Genomic DNA, 15,162 nt, shown 5'->3' on the forward strand with positions numbered 1-15,162 from the left:
TTGTAATGTTCAACATTGATAACAGCACCACCATTAAATACCACAATAATATATAGTGCGTCCTGCATGTTACTTATGTAATCAGTTGATTCTAGAGGAAAACAACTAAAACACATGAAAATAGGACTTTTGACTGGAATGTTCAGCCATACAAATGCTTGCTAAAAGAGAGTTTTTCAGGCGGCAGTACAGACAGTGAAACCTTCAGTTAAAGTATTTTATGGAATAGTCAAACCAAAACTAACCTTCATTGTTTTAAAGTTGTAGATGACCACAAATAAACGTCCATGCAGCTCTGGTGTATCACAAAGACTGAAGTGAAAAACTGCTTCAAATAATCAAACTGTGAAGATTCCAGCAAGATGGTATCAAAGACAGGCTGTGCTGTCAGACCAGAGTTATGGTGAGAGCATCCGGCGAGCGCGCGGTCACGGCGATCAGATTACTGATAGCCAGCCTCCCTTACCCTCTATCCAGGAACCCCATCATCCCCCCCTCTTCCTGCTGAAGAATGGCAGGCGAGTGATGCCATGATCTCTCTGTATCGAACTTTTAATCGATCATATCTCGGCCGTGCGATCTTCAAATGGAGTCGAATTGTGTATGCATGTTAAGTGTTCCATGCTGAGCGCAGCCATTATAAAATAAATTCTTTAGGATTTAATCCTTAGTCTCCGGCAGTATGACTGAACAATCTTGTTTCCCCTCAGCCTTGACCAGTGAGTCGGTTGCCTAATCTGTGAACCCTTCAGTTGTCTTGCTGTGTCAAAAGTTACGACACAGTCAACTGGTTTTGCTCTGAGTGAACAGTTGGAGCTGACCTCTCTGGCCACAGCCCAACAGTACATGGCTGGAGGGAGTGAGAGAGCGAGGGAGGGGGGGGGGGGGGTGGAGGGGTAGCTGGCTAAACTCTGTGGGGTGTCCGGTGTCACTGCATGTCAGCAGTAAGAGTATTGGAGAGAAATAGAGAGGTGTACTCTTCCACACAATTTCCAAGCATCAGTTGTCACGGCTTGGGGTAGGCATTAGTGAGGGAGAGTGGGAGCTGTGTTATGTACAGTGTATTTCCGACTGAAGAGTGAAAAGTCACTGCCATGCCACATGATCGGCATGCAGTCAATAAAGCCAGACAAGATGAAAATAAATTACATGATTATGACATGCAGCTCAATCTGCTGCTATTTATTCAAACTGGGTTCAAGCTTATTCTTGCAAAGCATCTGCACACGCTCCTCTGTGCTGTGTTTGTGTGGCTGCTTTCGTATGTCAGTGCATGGTGAGTGTGTTCACTGCCTTGAGGATTTATTTTATCTCTTCTTTTCAACACTTTTCATACAAATCATTTTTACAGAACGTTTAAAGAAGTATTAGGAGTTTATTGTTTAGTAGCCACAAGAAGTGATTAGCATAGACTCAATCCTGTTGTTTGTGTGTCTCTGTGTGAGTGTATGGGGGAGGGGGTCGTGTGGTCACCCCTCCCGTGACCGGACACCTGCAATGTACGGACAGTTTTGCTATGGCCCAAGGGTGTCCGTTCATGAGAGGGACTGCTGTAGTAATGTATGTAGCTTACTTTTGTTTTTTCTCCAATATCTTAGGTTCTTTTTATGTTTCTTTTTGTTGCTTTGTTTTCTTTTTGGGCATCAATGTCAATTTTGTAGACCTATTCAGTAGGAATATTTTGCTTTCCTTCTGTTTATATTTTTATAGTCTTGTCATTTGCAAATTAAATGCATGAGTAACATTAACATTTGTGTCATTCTGCTTTCATTTGTCAAGTTACATGCAATTTCACCTGCACTAATATTTTGCTGAAAGTGGTATTTTGTTACAATATGAAGAGCTTTGTAAAACGTGTTGCTGAAAGTGAAACTGACTGAAGATACCCTGTTATACAGGGTGGGCCATAAAAAGTGTCCACATTTAATTTGTTAATATTTTTCCTGTAAAGTGATATTTTCTTTTTTGTTTCAGATAGAATTTGAGATAAGCATCTTAGAATTCTTTTAAAGACTGAATGGATCGCATTCCAGTACAGGAAAGGACCAAAATCGTTGAACTTTACTTTGCTACCAATTCTGTGGTTCTCGCCCAGCGCGCTTTTCGGAGAGAGTTCCCTGGCACACACTGTCCATGTGCGAGAACTGTGAAGCGCCTCGTGGATAAATTCAGGAACACTGGTAGTCTCGCAGATAACAATAAAGGACATAGTGGTCGACCATTTTCTGCTAGAAGTCCAGCTAACATTGAAGCAGTAAGGGACCGTTTGCAGGAATCCCCACGAAAATCAACAAGGCGGCTGTCACAGGAAGTCGGTATCTCGAGGACATCTGTACGAAGGATCATACACAAAGACTTAGGATTGTTTCCGTACAAGATACAAATTCTCCAACAACAAACTGATGCAAACAAAAGAGAAAGGTTAGAATTCAGTCAACGCATTTTTGAAAGAATTGAAAACAACCCAGGAGTTCTCGACCTCATTTTCTTCAGCGATAAAGCCCATTTTCATTTGAGTGGACATGTCAACAAACAAAACATGAGATTTTGGGCACCTAATCAGCCCCATGAACACATCCAGCCACCACTGCGAGACTACCAGTGTTCCTGAATTTATCCACGAGGCGCTTCACAGTTCTCGCACATGGACAGTGTGTGCCAGGGAACTCTCTCCGAAAAGCGCGCTGGGCGAGAACCACAGAATTGGTAGCAAAGTAAAGTTCAACGATTTTGGTCCTTTCCTGTACTGGAATGCGATCCATTCAGGCTTTAAAAGAATTCTAAGATGCTTGTCTCAAATTCTATCTGAAACAGAAAAGAAAATATCACTTTACAGGAAAAATATTAACAAATTAAATGTGGACACTTTTTATGGCCCACCCTGTATGTTGTGTATAATTCTCTGCGGCTATGCTGGACAGACATTTTTCTCAGACTTAAGTGGGGTTTTGTATCTGTAGGGGACAAGTGCAAAGGTTTCATTGTTTTTTGTTCTTTCTTTTTTTAGGGTAAATTTCTCATCATATTTTTTTAATCAGACTGTTAAAGTTCAAATTGGTTTTGTTGGGAAAAGCTTTTTTTGTGTGCTTTAGTTTATATGTTGGTGTGCTATTTCGGCATGATTGTCTGACTTTTTAGCAGTTTGCATATGTGTACTCTGGCAGGATTGACAGTGAGATAGAGTGTAACTGTAAGTGTGGTAGAGCTGTAATGGTTTGCTGTCTTTGTGTTTTGCAGAACAGCTTGTCAACCCCAAAGCGAAACTCAACGGTTTCCAAAAAAGCAGAGTAAGGTTCACTCTTTTCCCGCATAACTGGGGATGTATTTCCCTTTCTAAATGCCTGTTTCCTTGGAATCTCAATTTCTCAGTTTAAAGATTGGATCGTTGTGTTTTGTGCCTGCCTGTCAAGTTTTGACTAAATGTTTTAACATAGAGGGGGAATCGAGTCGAGGGTCATGGTGTATGTGTGTGTGTCTGTGTGTGTGTGTAGAGCGATTGAGAGTAAACTACTGGACCGATCTTTATGAAATTTACATGAGAGTTCCTGGGTATGATATCCCCAGACGTTTTTTTCATTTTTTCGATGAATGTCTTTGATGACGTCATATCCGGCTTTTTGTAAAAGTTGAGGCGGCACTGTCACACCCTCATTTTTCAATCAAATTGATTGAAATTTTTGTAAAGCAATCTTCGACGAAGGCCGGACTTCGGTATTGCATTTCAGCTCGGTGGCTTAAAAATTAATTAATGATTAAAAATCTGAAAATTGTAATACATTTTTTTTAATATAAAACGATCCAAATTTACGTTCATCTTATTCTACATGATTTCCTGATTCCAAAAACATATTAATATGTTATATTTGGATTAAAAACAATCTCTGAAAATTAAGAATATAAAAATTATGATCAAAATTAAATTTCCTAAATTGTTTTAAAAACAATTACATCTTATTCCTTGTCGGTTCCTGATTCCAAAAACATATAGATATGATATGTTTGGATTAAAAACACGCTCAGAAAGTTAAAACGAATAGAGGCACAGAAAAGCGTGCTATGCAGCACAGCGAAACCACTACCGCGCTAAACAGGCTCGTCAGTTTCACTCCGTTTTGCACAAGCGGCGGACTACGGTCATTGTGAAAAAATGCAGTGCGTTCAGTTTCATTCTGTGAGTTCCACAGCTTGACTAAATGTAGTAATTTCGCCTTACGCGACTTGTTTAATTTCTGTTTGCCAATGCCATCGACAGCTTTGTTTGTGACTTTATTTCATGTTTATTTGTGTTCATGTTTTGCTTTTATGGCTATTTTTTGTATTAATCAATCTAATGAAACTAGTTTATCGGGGGGAGAATGCTTGAGATGAAATGGTCAATATATTAAAACAGATTTTTGTCTTCTGGTTAATTAGTTGAAACATAACCATCATATCAGAATAGTTATCTTTTGGGCGGGGATGTAGCTCAGTTGGTAGCGCGCTGGATTTGTATCCAGTTGGCCGCTGTCAGCGTGAGTTCATCCCCACGTTCGGCGAGAGATTTATTTCTCAGAGTCAACTTTGTGTGCAGACTCTCCTCGGTGTCCGAACACCCCCGTGTGTACACGCAAGCACAAGACCAAGTGCGCACGAAAAATATCCTGTAATCCATGTCAGAGTTTGGTGGGTTATAGAAACACGAAAATACCCAGCATGCTTCCTCCGAAAACGGCGTATGGTTGCCTAAATGGCAGGGTAAAAACGGTCATACACGTAAAATTCCACTCGTGCAAAACACGAGTGTACGTGGGAGTTTCAGCCCACAAACGCAGAAGAAGAAGAAGTTATCTTTCACTGTTCTACTTCTAGGGTCAGTTTTATTGAGTGACCACATGTTAAATTATTCTTGCTATTTGGAGGCAGGCATGTACAGACATGTGTTCATTCATTTTGATGTGCATGTAGTAGCTGGAAGGAATGATGTACAGTAAGGTCCTGTTTTACAGAAAGGCTAATATAGGGTGAAGGGGGAGTGTGGGAGTTCCACACAGAGTCGGAGAAATTTCTCATGTGTATGTAATTGTAAGGAGACCTGAAACAACCAGCCTTGAGTTTTCTTTTTAGTTATGTTATTGGCAGCAGGCCAGTATATTAGCTGTTAAAAAACTTGCTATGAAAACTTTTATTACTATTGTTGTGTTTTTCCTTTGCAGAGGAAAAGTGGAAAAATTAGATATTCTCATCGACGACGACGGTAAGTTTTATTTTCATTAACATAATGTACAATTACCCCCCGCGGGTTAGGGGGAAGAATTTACCCGATGCTCCCCAGCATGTCGTAAGAGGCGACTAACGGATTCTGTTTCTCTTTTTACCCATGTAAGTGTTTCTTGTACAGAATATAGTCAATGTTTGTAAAGATTTTAGTCAAGCAGTATGTAAGAAATGTTAAGTCCTTTGTACTGGAAACTTGCATTCTCCCAGTAAGGTAATACATTGTACTACGTTGCAAGCCCCTGGAGCAAATATTTGATTAGTGCTTTTGTGAACAAGAAACAATTAACAAGTGGCTCTATCCCATCTCCCCCCTTTCCCCGTCGCAATATAACCTTCGTGGTTGAAAACGACGTTAAACACCAAATAAAGAAAGAAAGAAAGAATGTACAATTGTGTGCATGCATGCACATTCTCACACTCATGCAGTTACGCAATGCACAGAAGAGACATGTGCACACTCACAGAGCTACCCCACTTTCTACATTTCCAAATGCAGACTAAAAGTCGCTCATACTCGTACAGACTTCACGAAGAAAATGATTTGACAGCGGGGCTGAAAAGAGAGAATTGCATGTGTGTATGATGAAGAGAAGACAGGTTGCACTGTATTGTCAAGGTGGAAAAGGTGTGTCTGCATTGTGTTAAACACCGGATGCTATCAACTAATAGAGTACCTTGTGTAGAAATGCTGTGACGATAGGATTGCACAATTTGTTAACAATAAAAGGCTGTCAGAAACAAGCACTTTGTTAACAATAAAAGGCTGTCAGAAACAAGCACTTTGTTAACAATAAAAGGCTGTCAGAAACAAGCACTTTGTTAACAATAAAAGGCTGTCAGAAACAAGCACTTTGTTAACAATAAAAGGCTGTCAGAAACAAGCACTTTGTTAACAATAAAAGGCTGTCAGAAACAAGCACTTTGTTAACAATAAAAGGCTGTCAGAAACAAACACTTTGTTAACAATAAAAGGCTGTCAGAAACAAGCACTTTGTTAACAATAAAAGGCTGTCAGAAACAAACACTTTGTTAACAATAAAAGGCTGTCAGAAACAAGCACTTTGTTAAAACTAGTGGGGCTGTGAGAAGTGAAGGCATGTACAGTTGCCATGACAACGTGTGCTGTACTGCCATGACAACGTGTGTTGTACTGCCATGACAACGTGTGTTGTGTTACAGATATAAAAGATGAGGAAGAGGCGATGGAAGACAACAAGGAAATGGCCACCATGCCCGGCTATGACTTGCTGTCCGAGAGGGAGAAAAAGGTCAGTGTTGGCTCGCCCACCTTTTGTTCACTTCTCCATTTTACAGGGATGGACCTCATTGTCAAGAAATTGCCCAAGGCGACCAAGACTTGAATGTGGCAACCACATACAATCAATGAGGCTTATATCGCGCATATTCCGTGGGTACAGTTCTAGGCGCTCTGCAGTGATGCCGTGTGAGATGAAATTTTATACGGCCAGTAGATTGCAGCCATGTCGGCGCATATTTACCTTTCACGGCCTTATTCCAAGTCACACGGGTATGGTAGACAATTATTAACTGTGCCTAAGCAATTTTGCCAGGAAAGACCCTTTTGTCAATCGTGGGATCTTTAACGTGCAAACCCAATGTAGTATACACGGGGGGTGGTTCGGACACCGAAGAGAGTCTGCACACAAAGTTGACTCTGTGAAATAAATTTCCGCCGAACCTGGGATCGAACTCGCGCTGACAGCGGCCAACTGAATACAAATCCAGCGCGCTACCAACTGAGCTATATCCCCGCCCCATACGTATCCACTTACCTGTCTGACTACTTTGCTTTCCTTAAAGTTGAAGCCAGTATAATGGCATGGGTGAAAGTAGCCCGTCAATTGACTGAAATCCGTCAATCTGAAAATAAGTCTGACGGAAATTATGTTTGTTTATGTTTGGTCGTTATTTTTGCCTGTGCGTGTATTGTATGTTTGGTCGTTTTCTTTGCCTGTGCATGTATAGTTTGTTGGTTATGTTTGGTCGGTTTGTTTGGTCATATTTACCTTTCACGGCCTTATTCCAAGTCACACGGGTATGGTAGACAATTATTAACTGTGCCTAAGCAATTTTGCCAGGAAAGACCCTTTCGTCAATAGTGGGATCTTTAACGTGCAAACCCAATGTAGTATACACGGGGGGTGGTTCGGACACCGAAGAGAGTCTGCACACAAAGTTGACTCTGTGAAATAAATTTCCGCCGAACCTGGGATCGAACTCGCGCTGACAGCGGCCAACTGAATACAAATCCAGCGCGCTACCAACTGAGCTATATCCCCGCCCCATACGTATCCACTTACCTGTCTGACTACTTTGCTTTCCTTAAAGTTGAAGCCAGTATAATGGCATGGGTGAAAGTAGCCCGTCAATTGACTGAAATCCGTCAATCTGAAAATAAGTCTGACGGAAAGTATGTTTGTTTATGTTTGGTCGTTATTTTTGCCTGTGCGTGTATTGTATGTTTGGTCGTTTTCTTTGCCTGTGCATGTATAGTTTGTTGGTTATGTTTGGTCGGTTTCTTTGCCTGTGCGTGTATAGTATGCTTGGTCGATGTATGTATTGTAAAGCGCTAAGAGTAGACAATTTTCTAGAATAGCGCTATAAAAGTTTGCATTATTATTATTATTATTATTATTATTAAATTCCGTCAATCCGCAATTTTTATTAAAAAAAAAAAAAAAAAAATTATTTATTTATTTATTTTTTTTAATTTTTAAGCGGAACGCGTTTTCGAACTGCTATGCGGTAAACCCTGTAGGTGAGGTTTCTTCGCTTTCGGATTCGCTCTGCATCACGATAAAAAAAAAGTTCTCGCGTTTTGGCAGGCATTACAAAGTGGTGACACGATTTCTGCGACAAAGATACCGGTTTTGACGGAAAACGCATGGACAGATCTTATTGATGCTGGTCTAGCCAACAAATGGCGATGGGACTGGTTGGAGTTCATGAAACTAAAACTGTGTGTGATAAGTTTGGTGCTTGAAACTCAAGTGCTTTTCCTTGAGAACTTTGCACTATAAGAGATGCTACTGCTTAGTTGCTACTTTGTGCAGTGCTACATCATGCTGTTTGCATGTGTGACATTCTGTTTCATCATTTATTTCAATGCCTGTCTGGCAATGTTTGCTTCTTATAATTAAATATTTCGAACTTTTATTTCAGTTGTTCAGTTGTTCAGTTTCTATTTCATTAGTAATTGGCTGTTGTCAATGTTAATTGTTATCAATTGTGTCGTTGTGTTGGAAGATGCAAGTGTGAAAAGATACAAAAGAAAAATGATTACTTCTGTGAATTGTTTTGATTTTGTTTACCTTTTTTACAATATCATTAGAATCTGAAGGTATTTTTTTGACCTGCATGATAGTGACAAAAAGTGTATTTTTTTGCCAGGAAAGGCCACAAAATCACAATGTATAATGCAAAAATTCGTTTTCGGCCGTACCCCGCCAGGGCCTGGGCGGCCCTTGGACCCCCTGCCTCAAACAAATTTCAGTCAATTTGATTTTCATAGGTTTCACCCATGTAATGGTAATAATCCCAGTAGACCTGCTGTGCAGTCATACCTAGAATAAGGCCGCTGTGGAAATCAACAGCTGAGCCCTATGTTTACATTTTATATTTGGTTGTGTCAGTAGAAATTTCTCAGAAATTTTAATCTCCTTTTGGTGTTAGTGGTTTGGTAGTGTTGAATAATACATGTAAAGCTAAACCACTTCGAATATTCACTTTGGATAGTTGTTTTCATGCTGTTTGGTGCCGTGCTGTTGTTTGGTGCCGTGCTGTTGTGTTATGCTGGATAGTTGTTTTCATGCTGTTTGGTGCCGTGCTGTTGTGTTATGCTGGAACTGTGTGACATGGAGGTTAATATTGTGTTGTGATTGCAGTTGTGCAATTCCATCCATATGTTGCCTGCCAACTACAACACCATCAAGACCTGCATCATCAAGGTCAGTGCTCAGCGCTACATGTCTTGCACACACTTCACCTACACGTCTTGCACACACTTCACCTACACGTCTTGCACACACTTCACCAACATGTCTTGCACACACTTCACCTACATGTCTTGCACACACTTCACCTACATGTCTTGCACACACTTCACCTACATGTCTTGCACACACTTCACCTACATGTCTTGCACACACTTCACCAACATGTCTTGCACACACTTCACCTACATGTCTTGCACACACTTCACCTACACGTCTTGCACACACTTCACCTACATGTCTTGCACACACTTCACCAACATGTCTTGCACACACTTCACCAACACGTCTTGCACACACTTCACCAACATGTCTTGCACACACTTCACCTACACGTCTTGCACACACTTCACCAACATGTCTTGCACACACTTCACCAACACGTCTTGCACACACTTCACCAACACGTCTTGCACACACTTCACCAACATGTCTTGTCGGTCTCGAATAGCAGCTAGCATCTGCTGAAGAGACATTAAACCCCCAAAACCAACCAACCAACATGTCTTGCACACACTTCACCTACATGTCTTGCACACACTTCACCAACACGTCTTGCACACACTTCACCAACACGTATTGCACACACTTCACCAACACGTATTGCACACACTTCACCTGCAAGCCCCTGGAGCAAATTTTTGATTAGTGCTTTTGTGAACAAGAAACAATTGACAAGTGGCTCTATCCCATCTCCCCTCTTTCCCCGTCGCGATATAACCTTCGTGGTTGAAAACGACGTTAAACACCAAAGAAAGAAAGAAACACATTTCACCTACACGTCTTGCACACACTTCACTTGAAGGCTGCATTGTATGTATTTTGATGGACCGTCCAATATGTTCCCTCACCTGACTCATGAAATGCAAAGTAGTGTAACATCTTCTAATAAACCCTCTGTACTGACAGTAGGACAGTCTCCTTTCAATCTGATGGACCCTTTGCTGTTCCTTGTCTTACAGTTCAATCTGATGGACCCTTTGCTGTTCCTTGTCTTACAGTTCAATCTGATGGACCCTTTGCTGTTCCTTGTCTTACAGTTCAATCTGGTGGACCCTTTGCTGTTCCTTGTCTTACAGTTCAATCTGATGGACCCTTTGCTGTTCCTTGTCTTACAGTTCAATCTAATGGACCCTTTGCTGTTCCTTGTCTTACAGTTCAATCTAATGGACCCTTTGCTGTTCCTTGTCTTACAGTTCAATGTGGTGGACCCTTTGCTGTTCCTTGTCTTACAGTTCAATCTGGTGGACCCTTTGCTGTTCCTTGTCTTACAGTTCAATCTGATGGACCCTTTGCTGTTCCTTGTCTTACAGTTCAATCTGATGGACCCTTTGCTGTTCCTTGTCTTACAGTTCAATCTAATGGACCCTTTGCTGTTCCTTGTCTTACAGTTCAATCTAATGGACCCTTTGCTGTTCCTTGTCTTACAGTTCAATCTGATGGACCCTTTGCTGTTCCTTGTCTTACAGTTCAATCTAATGGACCCTTTGCTGTTCCTTGTCTTACAGTTCAATCTGATGGACCCTTTGCTGTTCCTTGTCTTACAGTTCAATCTGATGGACCCTTTGCTGTTCCTTGTCTTACAGTTCAATCTGATGGACCCTTTGCTGTTCCTTGTCTTACAGTTCAATCTGATGGACCCTTTGCTGTTCCTTGTCTTACAGTTCAATCTAATGGACCCTTTGCTGTTCCTTGTCTTACAGTTCAATCTGATGGACCCTTTGCTGTTCCTTGTCTTACAGTTCAATCTGATGGACCCTTTGCTGTTCCTTGTCTTACAGTTCAATCTGATGGACCCTTTGCTGTTCCTTGTCTTACAGTTCAATCTAATGGACCCTTTGCTGTTCCTTGTCTTACAGTTCAATCTGATGGACCCTTTGCTGTTCCTTGTCTTACAGTTCAATCTGATGGACCCTTTGCTGTTCCTTGTCTTACAGTTCAATCTGATGGACCCTTTGCTGTTCCTTGTCTTACAGTTCAATCTGATGGACCCTTTGCTGTTCCTTGTCTTACAGTTCAATCTGATGGACCCTTTGCTGTTCCTTGTCTTACAGTTCAATCTGGTGGACCCTTTGCTGTTCCTTGTCTTACAGTTCAATCTGATGGACCCTTTGCTGTTCCTTGTCTTACAGTTCAATCTGATGGACCCTTTGCTGTTCCTTGTCTTACAGTTCAATCTAATGGACCCTTTGCTGTTCCTTGTCTTACAGTTCAATCTAATGGACCCTTTGCTGTTCCTTGTCTTACAGTTCAATCTGGTGGACCCTTTGCTGTTCCTTGTCTTACAGTTCAATCTGATGGACCCTTTGCTGTTCCTTGTCTTACAGTTCAATCTAATGGACCCTTTGCTGTTCCTTGTCTTACAGTTCAATCTGATGGACCCTTTGCTGTTCATTGTCTTACAGTTCAATCTGATGGACCCTTTGCTGTTCCTTGTCTTACAGTTCAATCTAATGGACCCTTTGCTGTTCCTTGTCTTACAGTTCAATCTGATGGACCCTTTGCTGTTCCTTGTCTTACAGTTCAATCTAATGGACCCTTTGCTGTTCCTTGTCTTACAGTTCAATCTGATGGACCCTTTGCTGTTCCTTGTCTTACAGTTCAATCTGATGGACCCTTTGCTGTTCCTTGTCTTACAGTTCAATCTAATGGACCCTTTGCTGTTCCTTGTCTTACAGTTCAATCTGATGGACCCTTTGCTGTTCCTTGTCTTACAGTTCAATCTGATGGACCCTTTGCTGTTCCTTGTCTTACAGTTCAATCTGATGGACCCTTTGCTGTTCCTTGTCTTACAGTTCAATCTGATGGACCCTTTGCTGTTCCTTGTCTTACAGTTCAATCTGATGGACCCTTTGCTGTTCCTTGTCTTACAGTTCAATCTGATGGACCCTTTGCTGTTCCTTGTCTTACAGTTCAATCTGATGGACCCTTTGCTGTTCCTTGTCTTACAGTTCAATCTGATGGACCCTTTGCTGTTCCTTGTCTTACAGTTCAATCTAATGGACCCTTTGCTGTTCCTTGTCTTACAGTTCAATCTGATGGACCCTTTGCTGTTCCTTGTCTTACAGTTCAATCTGGTGGACCCTTTGCTGTTCCTTGTCTTACAGTTCAATCTGATGGACCCTTTGCTGTTCCTTGTCTTACAGTTCAATCTGGTGGACCCTTTGCTGTTCCTTGTCTTACAGTTCAATCTGGTGGACCCTTTGCTGTTCCTTGTCTTACAGTTCAATCTGATGGACCCTTTGCTGTTCCTTGTCTTACAGTTCAATCTGATGGACCCTTTGCTGTTCCTTGTCTTACAGTTCAATCTGATGGACCCTTTGCTGTTCCTTGTCTTACAGTTCAATCTGATGGACCCTTTGCTGTTCCTTGTCTTACAGTTCAATCTGATGGACCCTTTGCTGTTCCTTGTCTTACAGTTCAATCTGATGGACCCTTTGCTGTTCCTTGTCTTACAGTTCAATCTGATGGACCCTTTGCTGTTCCTTGTCTTACAGTCTCCTTACTTAACAGCTCCCTCTCATGTCCAACATGCCGCTAACCTTCACACTTTGTCATTTTGATAGACTTTGGTTATCTAGAGCCATTCAGTGGCTGAAAATATGACAAATTGGACAATTTTAATGATTGTTTTTGGCTAGACCCTCACATATTTATACCCTTTCGTGATTCTTTTTTGTTCATGAAGCTTTATTCTGTGTTTGAATGAGAGATGTGATGACGGTGTGTTCCATGTTGCAGGACTACTTGCAGCGCAGGCAGGGCGTGCCGGTCAAGATCCGTTTCCCCAGCGGCATGGACAAGACGCACCGCCGCCGCATCATGAGCTTCCTCTCTGACAACGGCTGGATAGGGGTCACGTGAACCTTACTCGTCGCCACCGTCTGTATGTGTGTATGTGTGTGTGTGTGTGCGTGCGTTCGTGCATGTGTGCGTGCATGTGTTTTAAAGACTTGTATGATGGACAAAAAGCATGAGAGGGTGTTGTTGCGAGAGAATTTTGATGCAAGCAGTGTGTCACCAAAGGTGCATATGTCCATTTTCGCCTTGAAAGAGGGATGTGAGATTTTTATACCAAGTTGGAACGCCATTTTATGAGTGTAGTGTGCGTGTGATAAGATGGTATTTTTAAGGTGAATGTAGCAAAGTGGTGTGGGTGAAAGGCTGCAGTAGAGCAGGATGGTGTGAGTGAAAGGCTGCAGTAGAGCAGGATGGTGTGAGTGAAAGGCTGCAGTAGAGCAGGATGGTGTGAGTGAAAGGCTGCAGTAGAGCAGGATGGTGTGAGTGAAAGGCTGCAGTAGAGCAGGATGGTGTGAGTGAAAGGCTGCAGTAGAGCAGGATGGTGTGAGTGAAAGGCTGCAGTAGAGCAGGATGGTGTGAGTGAAAGGCTGCAGTAGAGCAGGATGATGTGGGTGAAAGGCTGCAGTAGAGCAGGATGGTGTGAGTGAAAGGCTGCAGTAGAGCAGGATGGTGTGAGTGAAAGGCTGCAGTAGAGCAGGGATAGTACCAGTGCTAAAGATGGCACAGCATCTGTGCAATGAATGCAACACTTACTGCCACAGAGGGAATGCTTCTTCATCAGATGGATATTGCATGAGCTGTGCTTGAGATATGGGGATAGTGTCAGGGAGTCTGGAAGTCACTGAGATGAAGGCTTTGTTAGCTTGTGTAGGACGCAGTCTACAGGCCCTCTTATGCAATCAAACAATGGGGAGGGGTGGTGATGGTGTTAAACGCAGCTAGTTAATCATGATGACCCAAACCATGCACAGGAAGAAGTGGGTTTCCTTACTGGAGCTATGTAACCTGAACTATGGGGGGGAGGGGTGCAAAGAACCGTTTTGTCTATGCCAACTATCACTTGACGCAAGACACTCGTTTATGGAATGTTCTATTTGGCAGCTGATCTTGTGCATTAAACATTGTGAATTTGTGCAAAGTCATACCATGTTTTACTATTCATCACTTGTGTGTACGTGGGGTTGAGAGTGGAATCCCGCGGCTTGTTGTCGATCATTCTGAACCCTGCTGGTTGTGTAAGTAGCTTCTCTATTTAACTCTGTTGTGTGTTTCTCTTTGTTCATATTCATAATTTATTTACATCACATTCGTTTGTACATAGAACTGTTGGAAGAGATTGTTTGCGTGATCATGTTGACCTTTGTACAATGTACATGTAAGTGAATGCACAGTGTTATGCAACATTGGTTACCTGACTTTCTCCTCTTGTTTCTCTCCCCTTGTTAATGACGTTCTACGAATTATGACTAATGTTGAAGGCACTGACTCTGGTGTCAAACGGGATTGTGTCTGCAGTGTCAACTTGTCATGGTGTGAGTGTGCCCTATGAAATTAAACGGCAAAAGACGAATTCCAAAAATAAATGTTTGGGGTGTGTATGTGTTGTAAAAGAGTGAATGCCCTTGCTTTATACTCTGATGAATATTGGAGGGGCCAATCAGTAGCGAGGGGTGTGTGGGAAACACGTGGACAGGACTATTGTCAAGTTGTTTGTTGGAGGTAAAGCAACTTGAGTATTTACTCTTTCACAACCCATACAAACCCAACAGAGTTATTTGGGAAATAGTCCATTTCAGAGTTATTTGGGAAATAGTCAATTTCAGAGTTATTTGGGAAATAGTCAATTTCAGAGTTATTTGGGAAATAGTCCATTTCAGAGTTATTTGGGAAATAGTCAATTTCAGAGTTATTTGGGAAATAGTCCATTTCAGAGTTATTTGGGAAATAGTCAATTTCAGAGTTATTTGGGAAATAGTCCATTTCAGAGTTATTTGGGAAATAGTCCATTTCAGAGTTAATTGGGAAATAGTCCATTTCAGAGTTAATTGGGAAATAGTCCATTTCAGAGTTATTTGGGAAATAGTCAATTTCA

At 41.7% G+C, this 15,162-nt stretch overlaps 1 protein-coding gene across 1 annotated transcript in view; it reads left to right on the top strand.

The window, feature by feature from the left end:
* LOC138953168 (transcriptional adapter 2-beta-like) overlaps positions 1–14,653 on the top strand; it is a 43,641-nt gene extending 28,988 nt beyond the window's left edge. Inside the window, exons 13-17 of the mRNA XM_070324967.1 lie at positions 3,238–3,287; positions 5,193–5,233; positions 6,436–6,524; positions 9,162–9,224; positions 13,011–14,653. Of these exons, the coding sequence (XP_070181068.1) occupies positions 3,238–3,287; positions 5,193–5,233; positions 6,436–6,524; positions 9,162–9,224; positions 13,011–13,133 (366 nt within the window). The 3' untranslated portion in view covers positions 13,134–14,653. The remainder of the gene's footprint in view (positions 1–3,237; positions 3,288–5,192; positions 5,234–6,435; positions 6,525–9,161; positions 9,225–13,010) is intronic.
* The last annotated feature ends 509 nt before the right edge of the window (positions 14,654–15,162 follow it).

This window comes from Littorina saxatilis, linkage group LG17 (assembly GCF_037325665.1).
Source record: "Littorina saxatilis isolate snail1 linkage group LG17, US_GU_Lsax_2.0, whole genome shotgun sequence".
Classification (NCBI taxonomy): domain Eukaryota; kingdom Metazoa; phylum Mollusca; class Gastropoda; order Littorinimorpha; family Littorinidae; genus Littorina; species Littorina saxatilis.